A 21,597-nucleotide genomic window follows, 5' to 3' on the forward strand; every position below is an offset into this window, starting at 1 on the left:
AGCAGTTAAGACTTAAACCAGAAGTAGAATTCCTAGGGCTCTGGAGAGAATGGGCTACCTTTGGTTAAAATTCAGTAATTCAAGGTACATAGGCTTAGTTTTGTCTTTGACAAGTAAAAGTACTAAGGGTTTGCCTGCTTTCCAGAGTTTTACGGTGAGCCTAAAATTGCTACCATAAATGTTATAAAACGTGTGTACTGCCACTTTTTTGTCTAATATGCTGTTTGTTATAATTCTACTCCTAACATAATTTGTTAAAAGAAGGGAGGGGAGACACTCTTTTTTCCACAAAAAACAAAAAACAAATCCTCTTTTAGTTTTAATGCTTTGCAGTTTCAGTTTTCAAAGGTTGGTACAAATGATAATGATCTTTTTCTTAAAATCTTAACCAGTAGCCTAACCTTGGTCTGCTACACACAGAATATCTCTCACAGCATCGTGGCCATGTTCTGGCTGGTGACCTGACATTCAGGTCAACCTGAAAAGAATTTTATAAATGTCCTTAATGCCACGGCCCCCAAACAAGAAAAACTCTATTGCAAAAGTCCATCCTACTGTACATGAGAAATAATAAAGATCATAGACTATTTTCCTAGTGCTATGCGTAGATTAGTATAATGCGGAGTAGATGCTTAATGAACAGTGACTTGAAGCTAATTCACGGAGGGTCCGTGGTGAAGGCGTGAGGCAGGTGAAGTCCTTGGTCGGAAAGTGGAGAGAACTCGCCTTGGGGAAGCAGCAGCCAAGCTACCCCTGCTTCTCTTCGTCAGGAGGCAGGAGAGGGTAGTTCTGCTAAGTGTCTGGGCTGTTCCTCCTTCCTGACCGGTCCAGCAGCCCCTCCCAGCACTCAGGCCCTCCCTTCCCACTCCCCTTGCCAGAACAGACCACCTGTCTGAGGCTCCTCTTTGCTCCCGGGGATGGTATAAACCACATACAGTGCCTGGTTGAGCTGAGCTACAAAAGGTGGTATTTTCAGTCCTTTCCGTGGAAATTAAAGTTTGCCTTTGCTCTCTACCCTTCGAAAAGGGTCTCTGAACCAGAGAATAGTGGAAATGAGTAAAAACCGCGAAAGAGAAAAGATCGGTTTAGGATCACCTCGTTTGCTGTTGATGCAGCGTTTCTGCCATTTCTCCCGTTTGTCAAGGTTTACTCCATGGAAACCTATAAAGGGATACATGTCAGTGAAACCGTGAACTTCATGTGCTGCTTCACCAAAACCCGGCCTGTGAAAAGCACAAAATACATGTCTCTTTAAAAAGCTCTATCGGGGGATGCCTGGGTGGCTTAGTGGGTTAAGCCGCTGGCTTTGGCTCAGGTCATGATCCCAGAGTCCTGGGATCAAGTCCCACATGGGATCCTTGCTCGGCAGGGAGCCTGCTTCTCTCTCTGCCTCTGCCAGCCTCTCTGCCTGCTTGTGTGCTTGCTCTCGCTCTCTCTCTCTCCCCGCCCCCCTGACAAATAAATAAATGAAATATTTAAAAAAAAAAAAAAAAAAAGCTCTGTCGGGCTGACCAGTGCTCTCCAGATTGCCTTTCCTCACCTGGTAGGTGATGTTTTAAGAATGCCTTTACCTTCCAGATGAGCTCTCCTTCCAGGCAGTTTCCCCACATCAGATTTCTTGAAAAATTCTGCATCTCCCTTTGCTGTCCTGCCGCGAGCAGGGCAGAAGGCATGCCATCCCTACACATGGCATTTTACTGTGCGGCCTGTTGTCTCAGGACAGATGCAGAGTCGTCCTGTCTCCATCATCACCAGCACACAGGAGTGCACACGAAGGACAAAGACATCAGTGCCCTTGTCCTTTAAACAACGAGGCTATCTATTTTTGCTTCATAAACTCTTGAGAAGTCAGACACTTTGAGGATTAGAAATAACCATCTTAAAGGCATCATTTCAGAAGAGCCAAAGTATTGCCGTTTATCAGATAGCTCCTGTGTCGAGCCTGGGGTAAAAGGTTAAGGGAAGATCTTGAACCGAATCTGCCTCTCTTAGGGGTCGTGTGGTTCTTAAAGATCAGGGATGCCCTTCGTCTGCCCTTTGTCTCAGTCCGTGGCCACAGGTGTCTGAGACACAAAGCTAGAACAGGAAAGAGAATTCCAGTAAGGCCAGAAGATCCTGTTTTCATCTTTCTTGCCAACAGTCTTAGCAAACCTGTTAACCGTAGCTGAATGAACTGAGTTTGTAATTCTTCTTCATTCTTGTCCCTTTATTTCAAATACAATGACGGCATAAAGCAAGTTTACATTCAGAAGTTCTTGAGAATGGATAAACGGCCACTTCACATTCCTGTCCTGTATTGACAATACTTAGCTTTAAATCGATCTGCATGGTCACCACATAGAAACTTGGGAGCCCCAGGAAGCATTTGCAGTGTTGGGTAGAGGAGTGAACCAGCTTTGAAGAAGCAGAACAAGTAGAGAGCTCACTAACTCGCCACGTGGCCCGGCGCCAGGGCTGGGGGGCTGGCTGCAGGAGGGCCTTAGGAACAGATGAGTTTTCGGATGGATCCTAAGTGAGGAGTCAGATTTACCCAGGAAAGCCCGGTGGAGAGTGAGCCCCGGAGGGAGAAAACAGGCAGGTGTATGAAGGTGTGTGGACTGGGCCACAGTCCAAGCGCTGTGGTGGGGCAGCAAAGGGCCAGGGCTCCGTGGAGGCACGTGGCTCCAGTTCAAGCGTGTCCACCAGGGGTGGGAACATAGGTCCCTTCTCCTGGCAGGAGGGAGGCCCTAAGAGTTTTTCTGGAGGGGCCTGACAACCGTCAGATTTCTTCTCTAGAAAGATCCTCATGGCAGAACTACCGAGGAAGGCTCGAACTGGGCTGAGTGAGCCCAAGGCCAGGGAAACATAGCGCAGAGTCCATGGAAGCGATCCGCCCTTCAGAAAGCAGCTTTCTCGGTGAGACAGGGGACACAGCTTGGCGAGCGTCGGAGGAGAACGGCCAGGGAGGATAGGGATGGGGCCAGTGCCGGGTTTGAACCCTGGGAGCGCTCTGGTGCTGGCATTTGGGGGTACGGGAGGAATGGGTTTTGTTTCGGGAGGATTATGAGTTTGGTTTTGGTCAAGTTGGAGTTGAGGTTGCCATGGAAATGCAGGCACACGTGTCAAGGGTAGATCTGGATAGACTATGGGAGGCGCCATGTGTGTGTCGTCATCAGTTAACTTTAGCTTCGACCTAGGTAGCTAGGTGATGGGACTATGGTCCAGGGAGCTGTCACTCAGCTGTAGTCTCTTTATTTGGTTTTCTTTCATTCTCTATCACAATGGCAACTTTTACTTTCCAGATTTCTTATGTATGAGGTAAGGGACTCAAAATGCCTTTTGCTTCCATCAAAGTTCTCTAAGACCATTGAAATGTCTCATGTGCATTTCCTGCCAACATGAATCTAGAATCCTGTGCTTCAGCAGTGGATTTTAAAACTTGACCTCTACTTTCGTTAAAATAATTAGAATACCAGATTTGGAGAAATTTCTGCTATGGTCACTAAAACCAAATTTTTTGCTTAATCTTATCCGTCTGTTTACAGGATATGTAGGAAATGAGCAGAATCCATATTTTTAATTTCCTGTTTTTTTTTAACCAGCTTAGATTCCCTGAAGTCCCAGAGAGAACCCATTGTCCCCCAGTCTTCCCTCCCCGTATATTTCACGCGAATCCATCCCTGCCTCCCACACACACCGCCATCTATGGCATAGTCCGAAAACCCACGTGATTCGGGGCACCCAGGGCACCATGTCACCTGCACCCCTGGAATAATTAATTGCACAGGTACCGTTGAACAGTCTTGCTGACACTGACTCATTTATAAGAAAGAAACGCACTTCTTGCCAACGTGACCAAAAGGGAAACCTTTTTCTGTCTCTTCATTGGCTCTATCTGATGCTCATGGTTGTGGACTCCTCACTGCTCTGATTTGGAATAATTAATTGCACAGGTGCCGTTGAACAGTCTTGCTGACACTGACTCATTTATAAGAAAGAAACGCACTTCTTGCCAACGTGACCAAAAGGGAAACCTTTTTCTGTCTCTTCATTGGCTCTATCTGATGCTCATGGTTGTGGACTCCTCACTGCTCTGATTTTTGTGTGCCCATGAGTAATGGATCATTCGTTGGTCCAGTGTAGGATTCTTAGTTGAAAGCAGTTTGCCAACACTGTAAGCAAAGGAAAAAATACTTGAAATGAGAAAAATCATGTGTGTGTGTCTGTGTGTGTTAACTTTTTAGGGACTAAGATTTGTTGTGCCTTTTTTCAGTTAAAGGGAGATCAAGATCAAGTTATAAACCCTTGAAAGAACAGGGGTTTATAATTGAAATTTTGGCAGGCTTTCTTGCCAAAAACAGTGTGAATAGATGGTTTGGCTTTCGTCGTGCATTTTTGATGGAGTGTTGTGGACTAAACAGTATTGGGGGAGGGGCTGCCTAGAAGAGACTAGGTGCTCTTCTAACCCTGAAATGCTAAGTTACTCATTTTGGGGGACAACTTTTGAAAAACCCAGAAATAATTCAATTTTTTATAACATTTTTGACACAATAGATTGGAAATGCTGATTTTTTTTTTTAAACATTAATTTTCAGATAGCAAAATTACTCAGTGGGAAGACCCAAGACTGCAGAATCCAGCGATTACTGGTCCGGTCAGTATTCTCAAGTTTTCACTCTTCTGTGTAATATTTGGGTTGCATCTAAACACATAATTTCTGGAGTATGGCCGCTTCCCCAGTGCCGGGGCCTGGGGTGGTTGGCTAGTTCAGAATGGTCCTCATCTCCTCCTCACTTGAATTCCTGGGTGGGATCCAACTGCATTTGCCTTTTCGAAGGGCTTTCACTAGAAAGGAAAAGAAAGTGCTTGGCTAATTGTAACAAAACTAAACGTTTTCTTTTCACATTTGTAAAAAGGTGGATTAAAGGTCCAACAATTAAAATGTTCTCTCTTTTTATACAAAGCCAAGCCCTGTATCTGTAGCGTTCTGTCCTTTCTTTTGGCCAAGGGTGGTAAATGCGTGCTAACAAATTTAAGCTGTATTCTGACTCTCTTCCAGCGTGGGACGTCTGGAAAAGTTTGGGTGAGGTTGTAGCCAACCTCTGGAGCTGGCGGAGTTAAGAACTCCTGTCTCTGCTGACCCACTCAGTTCCTCGCAGCCCCCACGTAGACGCCGGGCGCAGAAGGAAGCTAGGTAGAGCGCCCTCTTAAAGTCCTGCCACACGCTGTGTTCATAAGGACTTGGTACCGAACACCACGTGGGTGACGGTCACCGGCAGGGAATGGACCAGAATCTCTGGCCAGTGTTTATATGAGTGCGGGGAGCTAATTTGGAATTACAGGAAACATGTGGCCTCAGCAAAGTATTGCAGACCTGGGAATCTGCTAAAAACTGGAGGAGGCGCAAAAGGAAAGAAAGCATATTGAGTGCTGAACTAAGAGGCCATTAAGTATTTTTAAAATACTGCTTTTGTGGCTTTAATCTGATTCCATTCAAATTAGGTTCTCAGTTAACAAAGGTAAGTCCGTTTGAAAGGTAATGCCATGCAAACGTACCTTTGATATTTGATATCCCCTTAGTTTAAATTGTTGGATTTGTTTATTGGCTTTGTTCAGCTCCTTTGCTACTGTGTAACGCCAAGTGCCCAATCATACCTCAGTTAAAACAGCTGCTTTTTATGTGACTTCAACACCTGGCTTACTACCATGGCTTCCTTTTGATACATTCACAGTCACGATAAGATGTTAGAGTCCTTTTTTCTCTTCTACATCCTCACAAACAAGGTATTCAGGAATCGGTGCGGTTTTCAAGTGACAGAGGACTTCTGACATAATTCTGAAGCCTTTGGAAACATCTCTATCACTTAACTGGTCATCTACCTTTACTCAAACACTGTTAGTTCTTACTGGTGTTGAAAATTATTTAGCATCATATATCCAAGTAAATTTGACCCAAAGAAAGATCCTTTTTTTTTTTTTTTTTTAACTAACAAAAGAGCCTTGTTTTATTCTTTCATTAGTAATAGGGATGCTTCTTTCAGGAAGAACATGTATATTTAGGTAATTATCAACTTAATACAGACAGCTGGCTTTTGTTGTCATTCAGTTCTGAATATTTGGTAATTTCCATGATTTCTTTCTCTCCTTGACTTACAAGCTATTTAGAATGTGCTTTTCGTTTCTAAGAGTATGGAAGGGTTTTTGCCTATCCATTTCTTACTAATTTTCCAATTTTACTGCATTGTGGTCAGAGAATATTATCTATGGAATATTGATTACCAGATATTTGAAACTTCCTTGGCAGCTTGGCCATTTTTTCTAAATGTTCCTTTTGTGTTTGAAAAGAATGTGTATTCTGTCTTTGTTGGGTATAGAGTTCTTTACATGTCCATTAAATTAAGCATATGGTGTTCAAATTATCCATTTCCATCACTGCTTTTTTTTTTTTTTTTTCCTGGCCGTTCTGTCTAACCAAGACAGTAGTGTCGGACTCTCCGATGGCAAGCATGGCTTTATCAGTCCATTACGTTCACTTTCTCTTCTTTAATATTTCCCTGGTATGACTTTCCTCCCACTCAGCTACCCGTATTTTTCCCCTTTCCTTACCTTCTGTCAGGTTGAGGAAGTACCCTTTATTTCTTTTTGTTTTCTATACTTGCTTTGAAGTTGTATTTCCTATTTCTGTGCTTCTGGTGCTTACATTAAAGTTTTCAGTCAACGTACTTCATGTCAAAAGTAATAGCTCCGTACTCACCTCCTGAGCAAGGTAGGACTAGAGGGAACTCTCAGGCATTCTTCCACTCACTCTCCATTGTTCGGCAACATTGTAAAACTTTCCAAAGAGCCATTGATATTTTACCCATTTCCACAACAGACAGCGTGCTTATTTCCTTCCGGTGTGTGTAGACAGATTTCTGCGGCCACATTGGTTCTTAGACCTGCTGTTTCAACACCAGGTTATCCTCCAAATGAATGTGGTTCCTGGTTCTCAGAGTGTTATCTACAGATCAGCAGCATCAGAATCATCTGGAAGCTTCTTAGCTGTGCAAATAGGGGTGTCCCAGCACAGGCCTGCTAAAGGTCAGCGAGGTCTGTGTGTGAACACCTGCTCCCACGGTTGGCCTTGCCGCTCAGGCAGCACTGTCCGAGAGTGGGAGCTCTTCGTCTGAAGGGAGGGCTTATCTGACCTCTCCGTTAAACGGCAGTTGAGCTCTAGAAGCCTTGGCCAACAGTTGTTTTCCTAAAACTTTGGAGATTTTCTTTCTTGTTTTCCAACCTCCACGACTATTGAGAAGGTTGTTGATTGTCATTTTTTGGTAGGTAAATCTTTCTTTTCTCTGGCAATTTTGAATTTTCTCTGCAACTTTGGCACTGTATCGTTTTACTCTCATGAACCTAAGTGTGGATTTCTTTATATTGATTCTGCTTTGGACTCACTGTAATTCTTCAGTATGAGGACCCTGTCTTCCCTCCATTCTAGAAGATTCTCAGCAGTTATTTCTCACATACTCTATCCTTGCCATTCTTCCTGGTTATCTGTACCAGTATTCCTCCTGGGTATGTGATTCACCTTTACCTTCTGTCTTCCTAATCTCTTAGCTTTCCTGTTTTCCATCTCTCTCCCTTTCTCTCTCTCTGTCTCCTTCTCTCCCTCTCCCCCTCCACCCCCAGCATCTATCTCATTGCTGTATTGCGCGCTCAGTTCTCAGCTGATTCTTTCTTATTAAGCTTTTTATAACCTGCCCTTTACCAGTTCATTGGGTCTATTCTTCATTAACTGTGTTTAATTACTCATCATTCTATTGGGTCTTCTTAAATTTGCTTGGTCTTTTCAGTTACTGTTCCTCTGTCATGCTCTTTCATTTTTTATTTTCTTTTTTAATTCATCCATAGCTCTCCGATCATTCTTAAAATGCTTATTTCGTATTCTCTTTCAGATTATTCTGTTATCTCTGAAATCTCCCATATGTCGTGTCTGTAGACTCTCCTCCATGCTAGTACAGTTTAGTTCGGTTTATAATTTGTGTGTGTGCGCTCATCTTTTTTTTTTTTTTTTCTTTTTTTCTTTTCCTTTTGTTCCCGCCCCCCCCATGAGGCACTTATAAGACCTGGCTCGTGTTTACCGTGAACTTCTTAGCTTGGGATCATGCAGACCCAGTTACTAGAACTGTGGACTTCATACCCACTTTGGTGTAGGCTTAGAGTATGACTGTATTACAGGTCTGTTTCTTTTTGTTTTTCTCTCGTCTGTGGTCCTGGACAGAAGGTAAGCTTCCTTACAACTTTCCTGGGCCGGCGGGTAGTTTTCTTGTCCCCACGTCAGATGGAGGTTGTAAGCAGGGAACTCTATTCTTACTCCCTAGGTCGCGCAGACTATAGGCCAACTTCTGTGCCCCTCCCCCACCGTGAGGATTAAAATCCCAGCCCAAGCACCAAGTCTAGGTCCAATGCCCACTTCTTTAATTTTAAGTCTTTCTGCTTATCTGGAACCTCAAGTTTCTCTTTTCCCCCAAGTTTAAAAAAAAAAAAAAAAAAACCCAGTTTCGGGGGGCGGGGTGCCTTCCTGTGGCAGCCAGCGCAACATTACTGTAAGTCAGTAAGCTCTCCGTGTTCCAGGCATCACCAGCGCGAGTGTTAAGTGCTGTCCGTGCTTGCTGCTCTTATGAATGCTCTCATGTTTGTGTCACGCTTTGTACTTTGCTGAGAACTTCATAATCAGCTGCTTTGACCATTCAGAGCAGGTCCCCCCCGGAAGATAGGGAAGACGATGCTCTTCCCAGTTTGTCAGCAGCTCAGAAAATTAATTGTGTCGCCCTTAGTTCCAGCAAATGCCAGAAGTGGAAGTCGAGCGACAGGTGTGCTGACCTCTCCCCTGAGTCTCCGTGTTGGACACAAGCCCTCCTCCGGAAGGAGCTCTGGCACCAGCTGGGCTAGGATGGACAGAAAATACTCAAGCCCAGCTTCTGCCACAAGGCAGCATGTCACCTTTGCTCAGAATAGGAAACCTATTTAATAAAGAGTGAAGGGCTTGAATCAACAGGCACGTTAAGTTCTGAAGCAGGCTTTATTTTATAAGCTAGATTGCACATAAGAAAATAAGATGCCACGTTTTCAAGAGCTGTAGTAAACGGTCTGGCCTGTCCAGTACAAGACATGGCCAGCCTACGCTTGTCATTGTCTTCAGAGGCTCCACAATATGGATGTCTTCGTCCTGCTCTGCTGTTGACATCTGTTGAGAATATAAAAACCTCCTTAATCTTCTTTTTATTCATAAGAACTCTCTCTAGAGAGAAAAGTATTGGAGGAAGATAATGATTTTTCAGTTCTCATGCCTCATTCCCCAGAAAGAAAGACCAGAAATACCTCAGCATTTTATTTCCTCCCACGTATAATCAGCACCTCCCAGTTATAAGGCAGACAGAAGAAGAGAGAGCTCAGGCTGGGGCAACATTTTAAAATACATCCCCTCCCCCTCCCTGTCATTTAAGACTCTTGAACTTGAATTTTAAGCCTTTCTTCAACATTTTCAGGGAGCACACAAAACCAAAAAGTAAGAGCTGGGGATCACAGAATTTTGGAAATGGAAGAGCCTTGAAGTGCATCTGGTCCATTTCTTCTTAACTGTGAAGAAATTCTGTGGTCAAGAGGGTTTGTCAATGGCGAGCTGGCATGGGGCTCTGCCTGACAAGTCAGGTCCGCTAAAGCCGGCCTGAGGCAGTAGAAGGGCCTGGCTTTGTTCAGCTTTACTTTCCCTCTGTCACTGTTAAGTGTAACTAAGAGCATTGGCTGAACACTTTCCTTCTCGAGACTACACACACTGCTTTTGTCCCTCCTGTCACTCTGCTCAGATGTCCCTTCCACAGAGCTGCCTTCCCTGACCACTTATACCAAGTAGCTTACTGGGCGCTCTCTCTCCATTTTTCCTCAGTACATTCACCACTCTTCGTGTATTTCCTACTGCCTGTTGCACATAGTAGCTTGCAAGCCTGGCGAGGGAACAGGGAAAGAAATCATTGGTTGAGATAGCATTACTTCCCAAGCACCTCAGATGCCCAGCACGTAGTAGGTGCTCAAGAAATGTCTGTTGAGTGACTCAGTAAAGGAACCACCAAATAGTGAATATACAGGAAGTCTTAGTTTGTAATGGGCTCTAGTATTAGTAAAGCCAAAAACATGAAAATGTCTTCATTGGCTTATGTCAGAACATTGGGTCCTTTCCCTTATGTTGGTGGTTGTCCAGATATTGGCAAAATTTCTGCCTTTTCCAGAATCAGGACATTCATACGTGGTATCATCAGACTAAACAGGGCCCAAAATAAATATGATAATGTGGTCAGATCTAGAGCTCAATGGAAAATCAAATGAAGAATGGCTTAAAAACTTCAGAACAGACCCCAGGTACCCTAAATTGTCCTTAGACTGTCCTTAGGACACATGAACACTTTGTCTTTATTGGTCTTGAACTACAAAGCAAAACACTGACATGACTATTGTTTTCTATAAGAGTGGTTATTTTTGTTTTGGCTTCTTGTTTGTGTGATTGTGTCTTAAAATAGTATGAAGGAGGGAAGCTTTGGTTCCTCACTTTTCCTCTTTCTAAAAGTGTAAGGTGGCGTTAGGCTTGGAGTCTGGAGACACTTGCTAAGGATAAGTATGTTTTATTAACTTAGCCCAAAATGATATCGGCAAAACTGTTCTTGCCCAAATTCATACTATTTGTGAAAAAGCAATGAGTTTTTCTGAGTACGAAGCTTGTCCCAGTTATGTCCATGTGTGTGCAAAAGCCAATCTTTTCTGCTTCATAAAAAAAATTCGAAGCCTTTTCAGGAGCCTGAAGTCAGGGCTCTGGCTCTCAGATACTGTGAGCTACTTTACAACATCGCAAGTGAAGAATGTAAGGGACTACATTAAAATGTTATTACTTCGCCAGGAGAGATTCTACAACTTTTGAGTAATGATTGCTAACTTAGTTACTGAATCCCCCATCTTTGGTACCATCACTCTGCTTCCTAGATAAGCTATTCCACATTTAAAGAAATCCCTGCCCGAGACTACTAACTAGTAAGAGGCAAAACTTCTGATTCCTAAACCGAAGATGTTTCCAGAATGCTGTCTACCTGGTTTTAGAACCCTGGACAAGAGTATCCAGTCACTGGCCTTGTCATTTTATTTCCTCCCCGTGGCTTTGAAAAGCATGGTTAGTCTTTTCAAAATGACCACATAGGTCATTTTGGGTTTTGTGTTAAAAAATCATAACCAGTAACTTTTTCCTAAACTTAAAACAACAAAAAGGTTACACCCTGACTCCCATTTAGACCAAAGTCACATGGACAGTGCTTTGCTTTATGTGACAAATCCCCAAAAATGATTTCTTAAATATCAGTACCGTTGTTTTCAGGGGTGAAAGCCTCCCCCAATACAGTGCTGATTAGCCTCAATAATTTCTATAACTTTCCCGTGTAGACATTATATAAATTTCAGTGATAATATGGAGAGTGAGAACTGTAAGGTTTATGATTTGTGAAATTCTGTGAATGTTGGCTCAGTATACATAAAATTTCAAGTGTATTTGTTTACATTATCTATATTTATAAATTTATCTTCCAGGCTGTTCCTTACTCCAGAGAATTTAAGCAGAAATATGACTACTTTAGGAAGAAATTAAAGAAACCTGTGAGTAACATGTCTTCCAAAAATGCTGTTTTAGTCCTTTGTAAGTGACCAAAGTGACTTCAGTGAGAACAACTTGTGTGTTACCGTGTGTGTACACGAAAAACAGTTACCTTCCTTTTCCCATTGTACTTTGATCCACCTGGCTCTTCAGTCTGAATTTTCTTTTTAAGAGACCTGGTAAGTGAAGACTGACTTAGTATTACATATCAAATCAACCTGAACAGTTATGTCTTACATAATACATCGCAAGGTAAAAATGATTTTAATGGGATATAAAATAATTAGGGACCTACTGGGAATATGCGGAGAAGCCTACAGTGATCGTCTTGAAACCTGACCCTACTCAGAAAAAGGTTCCTATCCTTCCCTCCCCATTCAGAAGTATAGTTTTAATTATATGTATAACACAAAAAAATTTTTTTTAATTTTATTTATTTGACAGAGCAAGACAGCAAGAGAGGGAACGCATGCAGGGGGAGTGGGAGGGAGAGAAGCAGGCTCCCCGCTGAGCAGGAAGCCAGATGTGGGTCTCGATCCCCAGACCCTGGGATTGTGACCTGAGCCGAAGGCAGACACTTAACGACTGAACCACCCAGGCGCCCCAGCACAAATACAGTTTACCATATTAAATTATAATATTTGGCATGTTAGGAGCGAGTATAATTTTCAGATTGAAATTCTCAGTGGGAAGCCCTGTGAGGTGTTTACAGGCCACGTTTTAAATCACAGTATTACACTTCTACTGACACCATCCTGTGGTCCATCCCTTCCTGTTGCTCCCACCCCCACCCCCACCCCCCGCCCCGGGTCTTCAGCACTGTGTCTTCTGTCTTCCTGTTTGACGTCACCTCCCTGGTACAGATTCCGTCTGTTTTCCCCTCAGTGTGTGCGCTCGTGGTTTCTGCACCGGCCATTGTTTCTTGGCTTCCTCCCCTCGGGAAGAGGCAGTGTTAGGCACAACTCCCCTCGCCCCAGTCTGCCCAGGTGTCATCTTGGTCTCTCCTGCTCCATGGCCTTGGTCGATGCCTCTTTTCTGGGTCTCCATGATGGCCAAGGCACTGGGGACACACAGGTGCATGGGGCACAGTCTCTGCGTCGGGAGCTCCCACTTTGGGTCTTCTCCCCTCCAGCGTGCTGATGCAGGTAGCCCTCGGAGAGCCGCTTTTGCAGTGGCTCTGTAACACACACGGGAAATTCATCAGCGTTACTTCGTGAGTATCCTGCATGTCCCCCAGTGGCCGGGGATGACTCTGGATAAGAGCATGTCCCGCTCTGGCGTCCCGCCAGGGCGTCCACTGTCGGGGCAAGGCTAACCCTGGTCCTTCTTTTTCCAGGCAGCAGTGATTCACAGCTTCCCTTAAGGGCCTGTTCATGGTCACGTTCTTTAACTGTAACCTTTGTGTTGCTTTTCCACAACCTGGTGTGATCCTTGAGGGCCCGCCTCTCGTGGCAGCAGAATTAGCCTGTAGGCATGGGTCACATGGCCCAGCTGAAGGCCGGGCCAGAGTTGAGAAAGGGTCTCCCCTGGGCCGGATGGGGATGGTTTTGTGGGTTATGATGACCTGGACTACCATCCCTTTCTTCGGCAGAAGCAGTATGGAGAATTGACCATATTTCAGAGGCCAGCAGGTGGATGGGTACCTCACAGCTATTTATGGAAGGGGGAGAGGTTGACTGTCCAAATTCTGCTCTGTATCATTTCTTGTGCCTCTGTCAGATGGCTGCTGGGACACGCTCTGTGTATCTTGGCCACACACAGTGAGGCGTGCTGTGTGTGTGAGGAAATCCCTGAAGGACGGACTCTCTGTTGGAGCCCTTCGTCTCTGCTTATTTGAAGACTGCTGTCATTTCTACTCTTCGTTGTTTTTCTCTGTTCAAAAGTCGGATGCGTATTTGCTATATGATTACGTGCTTGTTTTCTTCTTTCGTGTAGGCTGATATTCCAAATAGGTTTGAAATGAAACTTCACAGAAATAACATCTTCGAAGAGTCCTATCGGAGAATTATGTCCGTGAAAAGACCAGATGTTCTGAAAGCTAGATTGTGGATCGAATTTGAATCGGAGAAAGGTCTTGACTATGGGGGTGTGGCCCGAGAGTGGTTCTTCCTACTGTCCAAAGAGATGTTCAACCCCTACTATGGGCTTTTTGAGTACTCTGCCACGTAAGTATGCCGAGGGCACTCAGAATGTGCTCCCTCCCCACCAAAAAGGGTTTTATTTATAATGAATTTAAACTTAATGGGAGAATGAGTGGCTCAGTCATTCAGGACGAACTAACACTGCTGATTTCAGAAAACCCCCCCCACCCCACATAAGTCTTGAACGGGTTTCCACTCCACATGGTGAAGTAATGTACTCTGTGAACACCTAAGAATGATTTTTCCCTTGTCATTCGGGTTCATGTAATCGAAATGGAAAATGTGCTGGGTACTTCTGGTGAGGAACAAGAGGCAATGTTCATTAGTAATGCTGTGCTAAATTGGGAGCATTTGTCAGTGTCAGAATTCCGAAACTCATCATCACGTCAGGAACAAGGACACTTTCTGAAGTTCTGTTACTCAAAGGCAAATGATACGAACTTTGAGGACCCATTCTTCAGGATCTAGAGTACCATCTCGGTCCTATAAAGGAAGAAACAGATTCTCCCTCGTATTAGGATTTCATCTTCGCCAAACACGAAGCTGAGACAGACTTAGTTGCTTTCTCAGGAATCAGACACCCATGGCTTACACAGCTAGGCACTCGTTCCAGGCTGTGGAGTCTCCAGAGACTTAGGCTAGGTTTAGGCTTGAGGCCCCAGTAGAACAGTCCTTGACCTTGCTGAAGGGCAGCCTGTGCTGTAAGGGGACCTGGGTTCTCCTGCATCATCTACCTGGTGCTGCTCCCCTGAGAGCTCTTTTGGAAGCCAGTCTCCATGCCCTCCTCGGTTGCTCTAGCCAGGAATTCCCATTTTGGTTTTTTTTGTTTGTTTGTTGCTGTTCCCAAGTCCCATGAGAAAGCCTGCAGTGTGAAATTGATAAAAACCATTGAAGTGGAGGGCAGGGTAGGGAGGCGAGACCCTTAACTCTCTCCCACATTCCCAGAGAGACACCACCTGCCCTGCCGCCCAGGGATTCTGTGGAGCCCCTTTTGAAAACCACTGATCCTCCAGATCTTGAGACCAAAGACAGATGAGTAGCTACATGTGAACATTTTGAGGTTGGCGTTGTTGAGAGAGCCGCGTGCTGCTCCCAGTGTTCTTGGAGCCTTTCCGGGCAGAGTAGTGGTCAGACCAGGGTTGGGTCCATCGGAAAAACTTTGATCTCCAAACCAAATGTCTCTCAAAGGAATCAACCCTTATCCTCACAGAGAAAACCCGTAGTACTCACGTCATTGGGAATCGACACACGGCCCTTCTGATATATAGTGTTCCTCATCCTCCCAAGATACTTGATTGAACCATATGAAATTGACATTTTTTGTAGAGTAAAAGTAGTCAGATATCAGCAGTTTCTTGCGGTGTAACTTACATAGGGCATGTGCGCCTGCTCTGTTAGACATCAGTCGGTCACAGCGGGGCTAACTAGACAGTAAGTTGTGTTCTCTAGCATTCCCATTGGGTACAGTGTTCGCAGGTATGCCATGCACGTCTAAGGACGGGTGGCAAAGGAGAATTCAGACTGTTGAGTTTCTTATTTAAAAGTATGATTGTGGGGTGCCTGGGTTGCTCAGTGGGTTAAGCCTATACCTTTGGCTCAGGTCATGGTCTCAGGGTCCTGGGATCGAGCCCCACATCACGCTCTTTGCTCAGTGGGGAGCCTGCTTCTTTCCCTCTCTCTGCCTGCCTCTCTGCCTGCTTGCCATCTCTGTCTGTCAAATAAATAAAATTTTTAAAAAATCAAAAATAAAAGTATGATGCGTTTTACCTCTCTCTCCCTCCCCAAAGGGACAACTACACACTTCAGATCAATCCCAACTCTGGCCTCTGTAACGAAGACCATTTGTCCTACTTCACTTTTATCGGAAGAGTTGCTGGTCTGGCGGTATTCCATGGGAAGCTTCTAGATGGTAAGTTACTGAGATGTCATGACGTAACGGAAATAAGATGGGGCTGTCTGTGGTTCCTTACTAGGCGTCGTATCTTCACATTGCAGTTTTAAGCAGAAGTTTCACTGATTCTCTGGAGTTGGATAAATTCGTTTTATGGTTTGCCGTGAAAGAGGTGCTTTTCCCTGGTGTCATCCTAATTTGAGCACCGAAAACAGTGTCTGCACATTTAAAAAAAAAAAAAAAAAATTTTTTTTTTTAACCTTACAGCGTGAAACACAGAACATTCTGTATTTGCACATTTTCTGTCTTTTCCAGAATAACTTTTTTTTAAGCAAGAGGTAGATTTGGTGACAGATGGAAAAGCTAATTGAAAAGTTAATTTAAATGATCTAATCCATCCAATATCCTGCTATTGTTCCATTTGTCCCTGAATCATTACTTTTGAATGCAAAGAGATTATAAATAATTTCAAAGCCATGCTATAACCAATGAAGACCTCGACCCTGGGATCACCGCTAAAACAGACGGCACGGAAGAATCTCCTTATTACTCAGAGCATATAAGTCATGGAAGAATTTCAAGGCACACTCACAGTTAGAAGTCAGACTCCCTCCCTGGCTTAGTTAGAGGAGAGACCTATGCTGGGTTCTGACACTTCAGAAGCAGCACCCATAAGAGGGCCTCGCAGAAATCATGGGTGAGGAGGTGGAGTCAGACATATCTTTGAAGGGAGAGCCTGGGTGGCTCGGGTTGAGCATCCAACTCTTGATTTCAGCCCAGGTCATGAGATAAGCCCCGCAAAGGGCTCTGCGCTCAGCAAGGAGTTCGCTCGTCTCCACTCTACCCCTCCATCCACCAGCTCGCTCACTCTCTCATAAATAAATACAAGCTGTAGAAATACCTATTTTTGAAGAATTTGCACTTGAGACAGTTGAGGATAGGCCAAAAGTAAAATCTGGGGTCAAAATGGTAATTACCATAGAAAATGAGGTTTCCTGGGGAATTAATGTTAATTGTGTTCATGGAACCTTAGATATTCCAATCAATAATTGATGGCCCCTCTGTACTTTTCCTCTTTGATGTGTTTTTGCTGGTACTTGCTAGCTGGTTTTTGATCTTCTCATTTCATATTTTCAGTTGAGAAAGTAAACATTTTTTTTCTCGGTTAGAAGGAAACTGCCCTTGGTATTTTTGTACATATAAAATACATGCATATATAGTGTGTGTGTGAGTCTATTTTACTTTGCAACTTTGGAGTCATGGCATAGATTATTTCAGCCTATGCAGATTCATTTCAGCCTTAGAGGTCCGTTTACTTACCTTCTGCCAAGTGAGAAGGCATTCTTAGCTACTCTGGAAAAATCCAGAAAGTAGAAGATAGGATTCTGACCTCAGTGAACTTCTGTTCTCTTGGCTGGGGGGAGCAGGAGAATCACAGCACCAGGAGAGAGAGGGTGTCTTGGCTGGAGGGTCAGGAGCATTTGACCTCGGTGGGGTGAGGGGGGTAGGACTTGCACAGGTAGAAGCTGGTATGGCTTAAGGACAGGGACTCTGGAGGAAGTAGCAGGGACGGGCAGGAACTGCCCTAGGGAATTGCGGAGTTAAGAGCCAAAGTGGTCAGAATGGTGAGTGCCCCGGTGGCCACGGCCTCTGCTCTCTGAAGGTCCGCCCACCCCTCCCTTCTGCTGCTTTACTCTTTTCACCACCTTTTACCTCCCTAGACGCCGAAGGTAATTGAGCCAGCAGCGTTGGGAATATGTAGCAGAGCTCTGTGATAGGTCAGATGGGGGGCGTGGTGAGAGGGAGGGAGGAGGTGGCGTCCAGGGATGCCGGCTTACGTCGGGGTCCCTGCTGGCCACCTGTGTGGTGGGGGGGTCCATCGCCAGAGGCCTTCATCCCCAGCCCTAGAAGACTGCACAGCTTTCCAGTGGTCTCCCTCGTTGGCCCTGTGCCGCCTTCCTGGTTTTCTCCCCATTACTGCCCAAACAGTGGTCCCCAAGTGCAGGCGGAATTTTCACCTGCCTTTTCCCTGATGACTGATCCCTGCAGGCGGTGGCCTGACTCTCCAGCCCCGTCACTGGCCTGTCCTCCCCAGGAGGCGCTGTGCTTCCGCAGTGGCCCACCTTGGCAAGTCTCCTTCTGGTCCCCTCTGCTTCCACTGCTCTTTGCCCTCCTGTTCATGTGCCTTGTTTGAGCTGCAGACTCCTGCGTGGCCCGGAAGAAGCTCTTTTTCCTCCTCCCAGAAGCCTTTTGACCCCTCCCTGCTATAGTGTCCTTCCTGAGCCCCGCCTTCCCCTAGGCCATGCCTGGCCCCTCATTCAGCCAGAGGGCGGCCTCACTTCTGTTTCATGCTCTGATGCACGGCACTGTCAAAGCTCTGAAACCAACCGTATCTTTCCACCCGCCCTAGGTTTCTTCATTAGACCATTTTACAAAATGATGTTGGGCAAGCAGATAACGCTGAATGACATGGAGTCTGTGGTGAGTAAATACGGAGCACGGCCGGGCATCGTGGGCCCCCGTGCCTTACAGAGGGGTAGCTGAGGCCACGTTGTAGCCACAGTGATTTTTGTGGGTGTCATCTTTCAGTTTGAACAACAGGGAACGTTGACTTGTTCAAGAAGTTAATTGAGCTCCCTGAGTTTTCTAGTCAGTAAATCGTTGTTCACGTTCCCTGGAATTGTGGTGTTTGAGGTGGGTGTAGACTCCAGTCTCAGCCCCCTCACTTACCCAGAACTGGTTGGACCAGATTAAATCCACGGGGCCACTGGCGGTCCCGCGGCAGCTTCTCATCGAGGACTGCTTCTGCCAGTGTTGAGAGATTTCGTCGACCGCCCCTTCATTTTCTGATCTCATCACAGAGCAGGAGCAGAGACCAAAACATAGATAAAGGGACGAGCATGTACCCTCGCCCCGATGCGACAGTGACGGGTACGGTGCCGGGGACAGGATGAACCCAGTTAGAGGAGGATGCTGGGAGACCTTCTGAGACGGGATTTGAGTTTTCACGTTGTAGTCGACGTACCCATTTTGTCTAGGCTGACCATTGTAGGGCCGGAAGGATTTTCTATAAAAACAAAAATGACGCTCTTCCCATAATGTACTTCCTGCTTCTGTTTTTCTTTTAATTTACGCATCTCCCCACCATCCAGCTCTGGCCGAGCATAGGGGTATTTGCCCAAGTGCCAGCACACTCACTGGGCCATCAGGAAGTTCTCTGTCCCCTTAGGACATTTGCATCACAGCTTTCATATCCTGTTACTTGACAAAAAAGCACCTGCATCCCCTTGACCTTGCTGCAGTGTGATGGTGTCTGTTAGATGGTTGGGCGTGGGAGCCGTGTTCTCCTCGCTCACGGGCATCCGTCGGGGCTCCTCTCACCATCTCTGTGTGAAGGGAGTGGGTGACGCTCGCGGGGTACCGGAACCCACTCAGCTGGTCTTCCGCGGGCGAGTGGCTCCCCAGAGCCCGAGCACCAGCCTGAGATGGCTTCTCAGCTTCCACCTTTAACTTACACTTTTATAGCTGGGAACGTAGAAATTTCTCTTCACGTCTAAATTGTATACCATCTCCTGATGGTTGGTGCGCACATTCCCTTCTGCCTTCCCGGAGCCTGGCCGGTGTGTCCCCGATCCCAGGCCCTTGGGCCTTGTGTTCCGGCTATGACACCAGAGCAGCCTTCCTGTTTGCTTACAGGACTTGCAGAGCCCAGTAAAAGCGCAGGAAGGTGGTATAAAATCATTGGTATTTAAGTAGAACATTCTCTGTCTTTTTTGTTTTCCTCTGATATTTTCATCCTCAAAAGATGGGGAGTAAATTGATCTCTCCATGGTCAGCTTGGGAATGTACCTTCTGCTGGGCCAGAGCAAGTTGCTTTCTCTATGCTTCATGGAGGACAGCATTCGAGTCCAGTCCCCTGTTACCACCAAAACATTGGTTTGGTTTGGTTTATATTTTAAATGACCGGGGAGGAGAAGGTTTGGAGCAGAGCAAGACACCTGTTAGTGACTAGTAAGCCTTGAGCATTCTGAATGGGATTACGTAACAAGGACTTAATGGCTTGAAGAAGTCAAATGACTTTTGGGGAAGGAAGACTTAATTTCTGTGTCATTTTCTATAGGATAGTGAATACTACAACTCTTTGAAATGGATCTTGGAAAATGATCCTACTGAACTGGACCTCATGTTCTGTATTGATGAAGAAAACTTCGGACAGGTACGTGTGGGGCTCTCCTGGACTCCCTCTTTGACTTTCAGAATCTTGGCTGCTTCACAGAAGGGCTAGGCCTCTGCTGGGAGTTTCAGATGTTAATTAGCATCTCATCGTGTTGGTACCTCCTGTCCCGCCCAGAAACTAAATCCGATCACAGCCCCTTCTACCTCTCCTTCCCTAGAAGTTAGAGATTCTGAGGCCTCTGGGGCGTGAGGTCCGTCTCCTCCTCACAAATCGGAGTATGACTGTTTGGGCCTTGGTTTTAGAATTGAAGTACTTCAAAAAATAGTATGTATATATCGTGGTTTAAGTACATGACGAGAGGTGATTTCGGGGGGCCTTTAATGGTTCTTTGGTCATGATAGGAGTTGTCTTGTGGGCATCAGCAGGCACGGATTTTTGTAGCATTCCCTTCTTTTTTGGCACGCACGGTGTCATTAGACTAAATTCATCATAAATGTCCATGTCAAAAAGGTAAAGTTGCCTGCTGAGAATTCTCGTTACCATCATAAAGTTCCGTAGGATGTGTTTGTCTTAAACCCAGAACCTTCCATTCATTTGTCCCTGGTGATGACAGTGCTTCTTGGGAGGTCTTATCCAATCCTGGTCTCTGTCCTTTCACAAGAGCCGAGACACGGTTCCCATCTCCCAGAGCAGATCTCCATGACCAGGGAGCCTGTTTGAAGGTTGCCATATGAGAAGTGAAACGAGTCTTCCTTACTGCTTCAGGGGTTGTTAAAAGTGGACTCTGCTGTCAAAAACCACCTGTCCCTTTTTATACATTGCGGTGCTCAGCGGTGTAGGTGAAGCCAGGAAATCAGGTGCCTGCCCTTTCGGGTCCCCTGTCTTTGAGAGCAAACACAACCATGCAGTTTGTCTGCTTAAAAATTCTTTGTTGGTTTTTCTGTGACCCTCAGGGTAAATTGAAACCTTTTTTATTTTTTTTTTAAGCATAGCTTATGACCTGACACTGTCTACCTTTAGCCTTGTCTTTTGACCCCTCCATTTGCTCACTTTGACAACCATAGTGTGCCTATGACCTTGTCCCCAGAGATACTTCCAGGTCAGCTCCCTGTCTGTGCAGCACCCTCCGCATTCCTACACAGTGTCCTCCCCTCTCTCAAAACTCTGCTCAGGCTGTCCCCTAATCATTGCTAAGCTACTGCAATCCATCACTCTTACCACCTAGAGAAAATTTGCGATTAAAATTTTGATGCCTTCCAGAACTACTCTTCAAAAGCACATGCATACAAGACTTTCTATTTTTACAGAATGAAATTGTGCATTGTGTACACTGCTAAAAATCCCAGATACCTTTCTGTGTCCGGTCAGGAAATGTGGAGGTAGGCCATTGTAAGGGCTGCACTGAATTCCATGTCATAGACTGTACCTTTTCTAGCTCTGCCAAGGGCCCTTGCTGGGCATGTAGTCTGTTTTGTTACTTTGCTATTTAGGCAGCATAATGATTATAATCTTGAAATATACATTTTGTTCTTCTGTCCAATTTTTTCCCCTTCGTATAAATTCTAGAAGAGAAAGTATTATGACGAAGGATGCTGTGCACATTAAATTTCGTTTGATGCCTGTTGCCAAACCCAAAAGGTTTGAAGCAATTAGATTCCTACCAGCCGTGGAGGGAGGAACGGTTTCCCTGCGGTCGGCAGTGCGGGCTGCCTGCTCTTTTCTCGTGGCCGGGTGTTGC

At 45.3% G+C, this 21,597-nt stretch overlaps 1 protein-coding gene across 7 annotated transcripts in view; it reads left to right on the forward strand.

Moving 5' to 3' along the window:
* Positions 1 to 21,597, forward strand: part of NEDD4L (NEDD4 like E3 ubiquitin protein ligase) — a 330,740-nt gene that overhangs the window by 290,930 nt on the left and 18,213 nt on the right. For all 7 annotated transcript variants that reach the window (XM_045065672.1, XM_013052743.2, XM_004745557.3 and 4 more), the window contains 6 exons: positions 4,575 to 4,633; positions 11,587 to 11,652; positions 13,586 to 13,815; positions 15,579 to 15,700; positions 18,093 to 18,163; positions 19,803 to 19,898. In XM_045065672.1, the coding sequence (XP_044921607.1) occupies positions 4,575 to 4,633; positions 11,587 to 11,652; positions 13,586 to 13,815; positions 15,579 to 15,700; positions 18,093 to 18,163; positions 19,803 to 19,898 (644 nt within the window). The remainder of the gene's footprint in view (positions 1 to 4,574; positions 4,634 to 11,586; positions 11,653 to 13,585; positions 13,816 to 15,578; positions 15,701 to 18,092; positions 18,164 to 19,802; positions 19,899 to 21,597) is intronic.

Source organism: Mustela putorius, unplaced genomic scaffold, assembly GCF_011764305.1.
Source record: "Mustela putorius furo isolate JIRA1106 unplaced genomic scaffold, ASM1176430v1.1 tig00003858_pilon_pilon_pilon, whole genome shotgun sequence".
NCBI lineage: Eukaryota > Metazoa > Chordata > Mammalia > Carnivora > Mustelidae > Mustela > Mustela putorius.